The following is a 12,271-nucleotide window of genomic DNA, read 5'->3' on the forward strand; positions in this document are numbered from 1 at the left end:
ACCCTTATAAACCTGAAAAGCAAAAAAAAAAAATGTCTATCTAAAAAAAACAAAATGTGAATAGTGAATAGTGAATAGTGAATAGTGAAGGAAAAGAAATGATAGTGATAACATGCATAATTACAAGCTAAATTCATCCTTAAAAAATGAAAAGCCATTTTCAGAAGCCCATCGCTCTGTTTCACCTACAAGAGTTTCACCGCCAGACGCAAGAATCCATCGGCCGGCGGAAGTGCCCATCATAGTAGCTTTGTCGACCTGGAGCAGCTGGTCAACACAGCAGCATGTATTGTCGTCGACTGCAATGCCATGCAGCCAGGATTTCAGTCTAAGATTTAAGACTGGTCGTGAGTTGATCATGAGGGGAGTAAAGTCAAAGTCTAAATCAGGGTTGTGGCGGGCCAAACCAACTTTGAACGAAGAACTATGAAGTGTGTGGTTTGATTTAGAGGAAGTTTCGCCCAACAACGTTTTCTTGAAGGTCGAAAGAATGCTAGCATTCTTTTTAGTGGCAGAGATTGGAAGTTGCGGGACTTTAGTATGAGGGGATGAAAAGGAAGCACCTTGACCGGAAGAGTTTCCGGCAGCACCAGTTGTGCCATCGCTCTGTGTACCAGGAGAGGAAGAAATGTAGCCCATTTCATCGACATAGCCAGGCTCATTGGGACCCGAGTCTCGTTTCAAAAGATAAGGACGCTCGCCACCATCACACCACGTATTGTCGATTGTGACCATAAGTCGCTCATCGTCTGTTTGGGGTGTAAACATGCCCTGGAAACCACTTGCCGCGCGGAGCTCCTGTTCGTGCTCTTCATCATCAGCGTCAGCGTCATCGCTATTCGAGTTGATACTTCCAGTCTCGATACTGCCGTAGCCACGAAGTTTGCCTTTGCTAGTTTTGTTATTGGAAGCTGGTAGGGAGGGTGTGACAAGCAGTGAAGAAGATTCTGTTGCAAGTACGGAGGTATTGGGCTGCGCGGTATCGGCTGCAGAAGTGGCGGTTGCGGCTGTTCCTAGTGGAGGTGCAGCTGGTGCTACTGCCATTGTTGTTGTTGTTGCGCTATCGGGGTAGGTGATAAAGCCGTGCGTTTTCTTGACTTGATTCTGATGGCGCGCGCGATACCCGCGTGTGACGTAAATTTCGACTTGGCGGTCCTCTAAAGCAGCTTGCACGAGCCCTAGATGGACAAGAACCTTTGCATCGTTTTGGTCGCGAATCGCCCATAAAAGCTTTACGGGGATATTCATGGACCTCAAGTGGCGCATCAGCGGCGCACAAAAGGCAATGCCAGTACCACCTGCAACAAAAAGAGCACGCTTCACGCGTCCGTTACTAACGTCAGACAAGAAGGGGGATGAAATAGAAGAAAAGGGGCCAGTGACAGTATATGCTCTGCGGAGTCGGATGGGGAAACGTGTTTTACGAATACATAGCATAAGAACAGGGTCTTGTGGAAGAGATGCAATGGTGTATGGATGTGTTGATTGGACCAGACTTGATACGAGGTCGCTATTTGGTCTAGGTCCTTTGGGGCCCGTGTGTGCAGTAGGTAAGAGTGGGTTTGAAGAGGATTTTTGAGAGGAAAACATAGAAGAAATGCGATATTTGATGCAAGGAGAAGATGATATGCGAAGATGAGAGCCTGGAGTGAAGTAGTGTTGGAGAGATTTTGGAAGTTTGTTACGAGGCAGCGCAACAAAGAGCATTGAAGATGAAATGTACTGCACTGGAAGTTGAGCATTTTGTCGTGAAATATAAATGCGGTATCCAGTTTGAAAAACAAGAATTCCAAGACAAATATAAACGTAAATAGCGGTGGTTCCTGGTGAGTGGTAGTAAATTAGTGGTAGAACAATCCAAGTTGAGATATAATGAATGGGGAAAAAAACAGTATTATAGTATCTTCTGCGCAGTGGTTTCAGTGAAGTAAGTACAATAACAACAAAAATGAAAAATGCAACAATTCCTGAGATGTTTGAAAGAACAAGCAGTTTTGAAAGTTTACCCATGTTGGAGTAAATGTAAAGATAAACAATTCCGTGTGCCACTAACATTAAGAAAACAATTCGTGCAAGCCATTTGTGGAAAGGTACAAGCTGTAGATAAAAGGTTTGTGGGAGCGGTGATGGTCTCAGAGTGAGAAAGTAAGTGGCTGGAAGCAATGCAACAGGGACCCGACCTAGACGCTTTGCCAGGTAGGTGAATTCTTGCTGAGTTTCTCTAAGAGTTAGAATGATAAAGATTACTGACCAAAACAAAATGACAGGAACAAGAGGAAGTTTGACTGCACGAGATGGTAATGTTTTGCTGTACAAATAAATATACTTGTCGATTGTATCTGAAATGAAAGGTTTTGGAGGTGGAAGTTTAAATGATAAACTTCGTGGAGGAGTAGGAGCATGGGAAGGAACCATCTGTCGCATATCTTGATCTACTTGAACTCTTGAATGATAGTTAAACTCGTCCGAACATTCATTATGGATATTTCCATCGTCGTCATCTTGCTGGATAGTAGATGACGAGACTGAGGAGGAAGATGAGTTGCATTCGTTTGAATATAGTTTGACTGTAGAGGTATTAGAGGTCGCCTTGACCATAGAGCTTGGTGTATTTGGAGTCGCATTCGACGAGCTTGGTGCTTCAATAATGTCTATAAGATTTCGTGTCGGGGCAGGGATTGAAGGCGCACTACCCGAGAGCTCGGAGTTGCGGATATTGTGGTGGCTAGGGTGGATCGAATAGTGAAGGTCATTGACATCATGGTCATGGTCATGGTAATGTTGGGCCGTTTCTAGCTCTGAATTGCTGAAACGATTATTTGTTTTATGAATTTTCGATAAATCATTATTGGGCAAATGACTGATGTCGTCTTTGTAAAATGCTTGAGTGTTTTTATTATTAGTATTGTCGAGATCACGGAGCCGCCGAAAGGCAAGAATAGACTTTATGGAGTGAACCCTAGGGAACACTAGGCTGGCAATAGAAAAGATGGCCAGACAAGAGAATATGAATATGAAGGCATATATACCATATCTGCTAGTAGTTGCAGCACGCTGGATCTTGTCAGGTTTCGTTAGGTTGTCAGCAAAATGCCAACCGGACATATTTAGAGGGAGATGAAAAGTAACAGAATAAAAGCCAAAAAAAAGAATAAGAAGTAGGTAAAAATACTAGCTCAAAAAAAGGTAAAATAAATAATGAGATGATTGCTAGTATTAACAAATATAAAAACCAAGCGATTTGAAACAAAGAGATTGACCCTATGATGTAGGTGTTTTTTATTGTTTTTTAAATATTAAATACAGGTGTTAAAATATATAAAAAAAAATAAGTAAAATAAAAAAATACCGAATAAAACAAGCGGTTGCGAAGACATATTTATGTGATTGATGGGGAAAATTTTTGTGTAATTAGAGCAGCAATGCATCAATCACGTGGTCAATAAGTGGGATGTATAGCCTCAGCTAGTCTGTGTTATGCTTGTTGATTATCAGATAAGATTTTTTTGCGGCTTAAAAGACGCTGGTTAAGCAGGCCCACATCAGATAACCATCAGCTGCTCTAGCATTTGGGCAGCACTGATTGGTAGGAACAGGAGGAGAAAAGAGTGTATGTGCCTTTAAGTGCAAGGCTCCGCGATTCCATCGTATTGCCCGTGAACAAACAAGGGTTTATTACTGTTGTTATGGTGGTTTGCTTTGAAATTGTACGCATCTAATATTACTATGAACAGTATTGATGCATCATTACAAACTTGTAAGGTTGTCAGTGCCATCCCAGCATCGGAAACTCCGAAACCAAAAAAAAAAAAAAAAAAAAAAAAAAATATACGTCTCTCTTCGTCCTGAAAGGAAGGTCCTTGAGAACATATTTTTTAAGGAAACATATTTGATTCATTCATTTTTTTAAATATCAGCCTGATTAACATTATTACTAACTTAAAAGTAAAAAAAAAAAACGTGTTTGAATCAAGCTTTAAAAGGTCGTTTTCATGCCAGTTTGCAGTCAACAAATCTACCTCCTAACAAAAAAAAAAAAGAAAAAAAAATTGTTAAGGCCGCGCGGTTTAATTTTTTTTTTTCTTCCCCCGAAGTTCTGAATTTTACAATTGTGGTACCAAATTTACTTTGGCAGACTGAAACATACATAGCCACCATCACCACCATCACTAACACAAACAAACATAGACTATCCCTAATTTTCAGTGTCATCCTCATTATTATTATCACCTCCACTATCAGCATTAAACTCTTTTGATTTCATCCTATCTGCCCTTATTAACTCCCCAAATGGACCAACAACAGCAACGGCTGCATTTGAATGCGCTTCTTTCTAAAGACTATTCTTCTGACAAGACTCTAAGCGCGTCAGAACAGGAGCTTTTAATAGAGTATCAAACTCTTTTGCGTAATCTGACATTGGTAAGTCATTTGATCTAATTACGATCTGGTTACGAAGAAACCATTGATAAATTTCTTTTTTTTATCATAATCATTATTACTATTATTATTCATTAATATAATTATGATGTGACATGTTCCGTTTTGGGTTTCTTTCTTATTTTGATAACCTTGTTTGCTCGTACCGTTTAATTAAACAATTATTTCTTCATGATATTCCGTCGTTGTTACTAAATTGGCACATTATTTTCCGCGGTTTCATTTCATGCTAACTTTTTTTATTTTATTTTTTATATTTCTTATATTTCATTCATTAGTTGAACGAGGAGATCTCACAGCTTACGGCCACCCCCACAAACAAAATCTTAGGTTCTTTGCGGGCCTTGGAATCCAAAACATCCCTTGTGTTCACACTTCTTAGATCCTCTCTTTACAGTCTATTTTTTCAAAATGAACCCTCTTACGAACAAGACGAAATTCATCAGCAGGAAGACATTTATCAAAATGAATACGATTATTAGAAACCTTGTCTCGTCAACTTCCTCTTCTTCTTCATGTCTCATCGAGTTTAAAATCCCACGACCGGGTAACTTGATTTTTCAGCACCAATAACATGGCTGCGCGTAATACTACCGCACAGCAGATCACCAACACACAACACCCAAAACTTACTTGCATCCTTTTTATTTTTGTCCTCTTTTTTTTTTTTCTTGCTCACTTTTCAAAAGTCCCACCAGTCTTTACTACCTCGATCCTTCCCCACTCATATCACTCTTCGTTTCTGCTCAAATGTTTAGAATGGCTTTACGTCAGAACAATAGACTTTCTTTGGGTGTTGCTGCCAACAGCGCTGCCAACGTCCGGCTCGCTAAGGCTGCTGCTGTGGCCTCCCAGCAACAGCGTACTTACGCCGAGGTGCTCCCCCATTTCAACCCAGAGACCTCTGAAGGCGCTTCCGCAAACTCAGATATTGCTGCCAAATATCGCGCCAAGCTTGAGGCAAAGGCCACTAAAGAGGGTCTCTCATCTGTTAATGAGCTCAAGGAAAAATACAAGGACAATATTGAAACACAAAATGCTCAGTACAAGAAGATGGATCCATATGCCAAAATCAATGAGGCCAATGAAAGCGACGCGCCTGCTCCATTGAACGAAACTGGAAAGGCTGCTTCGGAAGCTATCAAGAATGCACCAAAAGTGCCTTCTTCAGATATCAAAGAGCTTGATACCTTCATTGACGTGGAGAAGTTTAAGCTTCACGACCGCAAGGAAATTGAGATGCTCTGGAAGCTCCGATTTTCCTCTAATCCTCTTGCCATTTGTGGTGTTGTTGAGGGCGAGACTTTTGCTAATATTTACAAAAATGCTCGTCAAAACCCTATGTTTGTTCTCCCTCTCCCCCGTGATGCCCCTGAGCAAGAGGGTGCTACTGAGAACGACAAGAACGGCATTGAGATGCACTTGGTTCAGTGGTCTTTTGTTGGTCCCTATACCATCCACTGTCTCTTCACCACCCTTGCTGAGTACAAACTGCATCAAGAGTATGCTAAGCCTCACACAACTCTTATTCTACACAGCGATCTTTTGGCTGACAAGGGTATTGCTCTCCTGAACGGAACCGTCGAGAAGGATGTCCCCGTTAAGCTTGAGGATGCTCATCTTTTGACTCTGTTCCTTCAAAAGATTTACAGTGCCACTCCTGCCACTGCAGCTGGTAAGCGCAAGCTCGCTCTTTTGGATGGCTTCACCAATGGTGATGTCAACTTTTCTGTGGATGCTCTCTGTTCCGAGGTTGAATCTTTAGATTAAAACGGGTATTTTCTAGAAGGGTGTACATAGTTAAAAAAAAATAGGATTTGTTTTCATCATTTAGAAAGATGATTTTAGTAACTCTATAGCATGAGCTGGTCCATGTATCCGAAAATGAAGTATTTTTTTTTTTCAAAAATCACAAATGATGCAACAAAAACTAAAATTTTTGTGATGGGTTGTGTTGGTGGCATGAAATTTGTTTTTTGCAAAGCTCCCAGTCACCTTTTCCACACTTTTTTTCTCGCGAAATAGTTTCTACATCTTCAACCCTTTTTACTTTTCACCAATGGCTTCTTCAGACAAGTTTTCTTTGGCATATCTTGGCCCTAAGGGCACATACTCTCATGAGGTGAGCAAAGTTTCATTGAAAAAATGAGTCATGAGCTAATGGTTTTGATATAGAGCGCAATGCGCTTTGTCGACTTGCTGACCCCAGACTGTCAACGAAATGCAGACTATACCCCCATTCCTACAATCCACCAGTGTCTTGAAAAAGTGGTTTCCGGTGAAGTTGACTTGGCTGTCATTCCTGTCGAAAACTCGTCTAACGGGTCTGTAGTACTCGCCCTTGACAGTCTGCGCGACCTGATCCATAACAACACTACGCCAGTACCCAGCAGATCTACTACATCTTCTGGTGAAGACAATCAGCAAAATGTTACTTCCAGCTCTGATCTTGATACTCTAGACGGTCTGAAAACTACCAAAATCACCGTCATCAATGAAATCTTTGTGCCAATCCAGCACTGCCTGCTTTCCTTTGCTCCTTCGATAGACCGGGTTTCGCGTGTTTACACACACCCGCAAGCTTGGGGCCAAGTCACAAAGTTTCTCGATGCTCAGCTCCCAGCATCAAAGGCCCCACGTATTGATACTAATTCGACCTCAGCAGCTGCTGCGCGTGTTGCCAGTGAGCAGGAAGCTAAAAATGAACAAAACGAGCAGGGCATTGGCGCTCCGCAAGAAACAGACGCAGAAGACAGCAACAAAGAAACCTTTTCAGCGGCTGTTGCCAGTCGTGCAGCTGCTAAAGTTCATCACGTTCCAATTTTGGTGCCTGATATATCTAATCTGTCATCAAATACTACCCGCTTTTTGGTTTTTGCACGCCAAGGATTCCCCGTGGACCGGTTGCGGTATAAGCAAGGTCTCCAGAGTGTGGTTCCAGCCAAGCGCAGCAGCGATGAGGTGTTAGATATGGAGAATTTAGATTGCACATCTTTAAACAACAATCAGCTTTCAAAGGACTTTGTCACTCTTGTTTCGCTGACTGTTAATCACGATGAACCAGGATCTTTGTGCAAATGTTTACAAGCACTTTCGTCAAACGGCATTAATCTTACCTCCATTAACTCGCGGCCTGCATACAATCCCTCTGCGGCTCCAGGTTCTTCAGATTCGGTTACTGCACCACCAAAATGGTCTTATGTCTTTTTCATTGAGTTTTATGGGAATCTGTATACAGACAGCTTGATTCGACAGGCCTTGAGAACAGTTCAGAAAAATAGTAGTAAACTGACAGTTTTGGGGTCTTTCCCCCGCAACCCTGCATATTACTCTTCATCATCCGCATGAACTTCTACAATAAACGAAAAAAAAAAAATTTCACTTAAGCCAAAAAAACTTATATTTATATAGAGACCAAAAGTAAATACAGAAACTTATTTTTTTTTATTCATCATATTCGTTACAAGGGGGTCACATACATAAAATAAAACAACCGTGAGAAGTAGTAGTCATAAGAGTAAACAGTAGAAGCAAAGTGTAGAGTGTATATTCATGAAAAAAAAATCAAACCCGATTGATTTTGACTGTTGATTACCTGTTAACTGCTGTCAAAAATTTAAGCTAAGCAAATTCCAGACTGCCAGCTTAATGGCCAACTTTTTGGTATTCCCATTCACGGTTATCTAGAGGGCATACCTGACGCTGTTTAATCCATCGTGAAATGCAGTGAAGATGAAACGCGTGGTTACATGTGCCCCAGGCAATTGTACAGTCTTCGGCCGTCGAACTGTTTTGATTTGCTTGACAATCAATACACGGATCCATAATGTGGTTTCTGCAAATAGCACAGGTATCAACGACGATATCTTAAAAAAAAAATACGGGTTAGTTTATGGTTAATCCTAAGTTTCTGGCTAATAACTTACCCCATGACCAAAACGCTACTGCACTCCATTTTCTAACTTCAAATCTCTTTTTCGAACTCTTAGAGGTCTTCTTTTCTCCAGAAGATGTCGGTTTTTGGACTTCTATTTTTTAACAAATAAAACAACCGTTAGATTATAATAACAAAAATAAAACACACTTGCGGACTCCGACCATGACGCAAAACTAATCATAGATTAAGTAGCAGCTTAATATGGGTGTTCAATCTTTCATTTTTTTTAAAAAAATAAGCAATATGTATTCAAGGTAATAAAAAGTTTATATACCAACGTACCAGTTGTGGAAACCTGATCGGTCATTTCAACGTCTTGAGGTTCGTCAGTCATGGTGATGTTTGATTTGATGAGTTATATGCTGGGAAAATGTATGTGTATTTTGTAAATTAAGGTGTCAAGAATATTATTCCTCTTTCTAATTGACAATGCTGAGTTGGATAGATAGCTGGAAATAGAATTTTATATGCTTCGGTTGATATTTTCAAGAACTCAGCCAGCAAGGTTTTTTTTTTTTATTTCGATAAAGTATCGGGCAATCTTTTTGTAACAAAAAGAAAACCGGGAGTGAAAAAGAAAGATATTAAAAGAATTGGTATAAAATAATTAAAGGTCAAACAAATGCTTATTGTAATATTTAAGCGGATATATAGATGCTGAGAGTCAACAATGATAGAAGTTGTGTGGAGTGGCGATGGTTTAGTAGTGGTGGTAGTGATGGATAGAAGCCCCTCACGGTTTGTCATATAATATAGTTGCGACCCAGTTGTTTTGTTCTTGACCTAAAATACTACCACCCACACCTTGGAAGTCCTCTTTTTTTCACATTGTTGTGGATAAGATGTTTTCCTATGTTTATTATTTTTTGCCACTAATAAGTAGCTTTGTTGCATTTAACATATATTTTACGTACGGCTAAATGTCTGAAAATCAACTCCTATTGATAAGCTTAGAGAAACGCTATATCTTTCAAGCACTTCAAGAGGAAGAAATAGATAAATGGAGAGACTGATCAATATTAATTAATATTGGGCTAACTTTGTTGTAGTGTTTGTTAATGAAATAATTTAATTGTTTTTAAAAATATATATGAAATTAGTTTAAAATGTTAATCGTTAAATCATACAATTGCTTTTAATGATTGTAAAGGCATCTTTTTGTTTTAATTCTGTAGCTAAGGCCATACTATCTACAATACCAATTGACCGTGTAGACATTAACAAAATCTATCCTTTTAAAATTAAATTCAACAGGATGTTTTAAAATTTATTTTCATTTTGAGTATATGTTACGGAAATGAAGTGGACAACTAAAATTTTTTTAAGAGGGTTATCTGTTAGATTCATACTCTGGGGTACACGGCTTTAACAATACGTCTTTCGTAAAACATTTTTTATTTTTCTCTTCTCAGCTTTATTAATATCAAACTGTCTTTCATCAAAATACAAGGCTTTTCTAGAGAGTTTTTATGCAAATCTAAATGGATTTCAAATCACATTTAAGAAAAATATGAGATAAGATACATTTATGTTAAATGTGTATTTGTAATTAATATTGGTAAGCATTTTTTATTCCCGAAAAAGTTTACAAATAAGCTTACAAAAAGTACAAGAAGTGTTGCATTAATTACCTAAAAATAGTGGTTTTTAAAGTAATTAATTATTCTTAGTTTACAGTTTATTATTAAAATGAAAAATTTGAGTAAAGCAGCTTATATTTTCATCTATTCATCTATGCTCAAAATTAAATTGTTCTAAATAGCATCTTCAATTCAATAGAATCCGTCAAAATAAGAGAGATGAGGTCAAAAATGTCAAACAGAACTTTTCCTTAAATAAAATTCAATATTGTAACTAGGGTTAAACCCTATGATACTTGAAAATTTATGTAACACATGGGGACTTAAATTTATTGTCTAAGTATATTTCAGTACTAAGTGACAATTTTCTTTTGTTACACATGCATCTTTTTTTTCAAGATACGGATGAGGCATGTCCCCAAATTTTGTTACTATGGCAACTTTCAATTTTAAGTTGTAACAAAGTTTAATGAAAATTTTTTATCGGAAGTTGTAATGTCAGTACCCGTTAGTATTTGTGTGGGTAAGGGTTAAAGCTCTGAGATTGTGTATGTGTGGGTGCTCTCACCCATAGCTCTGGCTAGGGCGCTCGGCCACACACACACAGCACTGTACCCACTCAGTTTTTTGCGTTTTTCCCTTTTTTTTTTCTGCCGTCTCTCTCCTACCTCCTGCTCTCTTTTCTTTGACTTGTCCGACCAGCCCTTCTTTCGACAATCCTTCGACACCAAGGTAAGTTCGACTTGATAGTAACGTTGTTCCTGTATTGCAGCTCTTTGATATTTGATGATATTGCTGTTGTAAACTATTGTCTTCACTTATGAATATACCTTTTTTGTTTTGACGTACCCGTTTGATACTTTTTGACCAGTACATAAGTTGGCACCATAATTCATCAACTTTTTTTTTACTTTAGCAATGTTGGAAGCAAAGTTCATAAGGAACTTATTTAAAAACATGTTCTAACTTTGAATTAGAGGCCTTATAGTACAAGATGAGTATTTCTCGTGACTCTCGCCACAAGCGTTCACACACTGGTGCTAAGCGCGCTCAGATCAGAAAGAAGAGAAAGTTTGAGTTGGGCCGCCAGCCTTCCAACACCAAGATTGGTGCCAAGCGTGTCCACCCTGTCCGTGTCCGTGGTGGCAACCTCAAATACAGAGCTCTCCGTCTTGAGTCTGGCAACTACTCTTGGGGTTCCGAAGGTGTTACCCGCAAGACCCGTGTTATCAAGGTCGTTTACCACCCCTCTAACAACGAGTTGGTCCGCACTAACACCTTGACTCGTGCTGCTATTGTTCAGATTGATGCCACCCCCTTCCGTCAATGGTACGAGAACCACTACGCTCTCCCTCTTGGCAAGAAGAAGGGTGCTGCTGCTGCCGCCCCTGTCGAGCTTTCTAAGCCCGAGGGTGTCTCTGAGGAGGAGCTTGCTGAGCGACAAAAGACCTCCAAGGTCGAGTCTGCTCTTGAGACTCAGTTTGCTGCTGGCCGTGTCTACGCTGCCATTTCTTCTAGACCTGGTCAGTCCGGCCGTGCTGATGGTTACATTCTGGAGGGTGAGGAGCTTGCTTTCTACCTTAAGAAGCTTGTTGCCAAGAAATAAACAAAACATATATGTATAAAAATATATGAAAAAAATGAAATGAATAGTCGCCTTGTTTTTGTATTTGTAAATATGATTTTTTGGTTTTTGGGATAAAAGAGGAGGAATGCGAGGTTCAAAATTTTCACCTGTAGTAATGTAAAACTTATAGTTGCAATTTATCTTGTATAACTTTTTTAATTGACTTGGGAGAAAAAAATATTTAATGCTTGGATTTTGGCTTATAAATTAACCTGAGGCAATTTCATGGCCACCAGAGACTTTTTTTTTTAACTATGTTTATGACTTAAACTTTTTAATTATGTTTCATTGAGAAATTTTTATTTAAAACAGATCACTGGCTTCTTTACTATATAGTCTATCCTAGGGTCAAAAGAAAATTAAAATTTTTTTTGCTCCGATGAATTTCATGTAAAAAAAGATTATTAAGATTATTAAAATCATCGACTTTCATATTTTGAAGTCTTTTACACCTTCAATTTTAATGTGATCTGAATTTTATTTTTTAATTTTAATTTTAATTTTAATTTTAATTTTAATTTTATTTTAATTATTTAATTATTTAATTATTTAATATAGATTAACAGGATTGAAGACTAAAGTCGAGGTGAAACTCAAACTTACAAATGTTACATAATAATCTAGTTTTGTAACAAGATATTACAACATTCCTTTTTAGACAAATGTTTTGATAAACTATCAACTGAA

General features: G+C 38.7%; 6 protein-coding genes across 6 annotated transcripts; 4 read left to right on the top strand and 2 right to left on the bottom strand.

Annotated features, from left to right (window-relative positions):
• Positions 1-120: 120 nt before the first annotated feature.
• SAPINGB_P002957 (uncharacterized protein) lies at positions 121-3,105 on the bottom strand (the record flags this gene model as incomplete). Its single annotated transcript, XM_031997675.1, has 1 exon — positions 121-3,105. The coding sequence occupies one exon, from the start codon at positions 3,103-3,105 to the stop codon at positions 121-123; it is 2,985 nt and encodes a 994-aa protein (XP_031853566.1).
• Positions 3,106-4,290: 1,185 nt separating this feature from the next.
• On the top strand, positions 4,291-4,922 carry SAPINGB_P002958 (uncharacterized protein; the record flags this gene model as incomplete). The annotated part of the gene is made up of 2 exons (XM_031997676.1): positions 4,291-4,422; positions 4,719-4,922. The coding sequence occupies 2 exons, from the start codon at positions 4,291-4,293 to the stop codon at positions 4,920-4,922; spliced, it is 336 nt and encodes a 111-aa protein (XP_031853567.1).
• Positions 4,923-5,190: 268 nt separating this feature from the next.
• On the top strand, positions 5,191-6,210 carry SAPINGB_P002959 (uncharacterized protein; the record flags this gene model as incomplete). Its single annotated transcript, XM_031997677.1, has 1 exon — positions 5,191-6,210. One exon carries the CDS (start codon positions 5,191-5,193, stop codon positions 6,208-6,210), a length of 1,020 nt encoding a protein of 339 aa, XP_031853568.1.
• A 289-nt stretch (positions 6,211-6,499) lies between these two features.
• Positions 6,500-7,788, top strand: SAPINGB_P002960 (uncharacterized protein; the record flags this gene model as incomplete). The annotated part of the gene is made up of 2 exons (XM_031997678.1): positions 6,500-6,562; positions 6,616-7,788. The coding sequence occupies 2 exons, from the start codon at positions 6,500-6,502 to the stop codon at positions 7,786-7,788; spliced, it is 1,236 nt and encodes a 411-aa protein (XP_031853569.1).
• Positions 7,789-8,085: 297 nt separating this feature from the next.
• On the bottom strand, positions 8,086-8,711 carry SAPINGB_P002961 (uncharacterized protein; the record flags this gene model as incomplete). Its single annotated transcript, XM_031997679.1, has 3 exons — positions 8,086-8,306; positions 8,367-8,468; positions 8,660-8,711. The coding sequence occupies 3 exons, from the start codon at positions 8,709-8,711 to the stop codon at positions 8,086-8,088; spliced, it is 375 nt and encodes a 124-aa protein (XP_031853570.1).
• Positions 8,712-10,951: 2,240 nt separating this feature from the next.
• On the top strand, positions 10,952-11,563 carry SAPINGB_P002962 (40S ribosomal protein eS8; the record flags this gene model as incomplete). The annotated part of the gene is made up of 1 exon (XM_031997680.1): positions 10,952-11,563. One exon carries the CDS (start codon positions 10,952-10,954, stop codon positions 11,561-11,563), a length of 612 nt encoding a protein of 203 aa, XP_031853571.1.
• Between the last annotated feature and the right edge of the window lie 708 nt (positions 11,564-12,271).

The sequence above is a fragment of the Magnusiomyces paraingens genome, assembly GCF_902498895.1.
Source record: "Magnusiomyces paraingens strain CBS 517.90 genome assembly, contig: contig2, whole genome shotgun sequence".
Classification (NCBI taxonomy): domain Eukaryota; kingdom Fungi; phylum Ascomycota; class Dipodascomycetes; order Dipodascales; family Dipodascaceae; genus Magnusiomyces; species Magnusiomyces paraingens.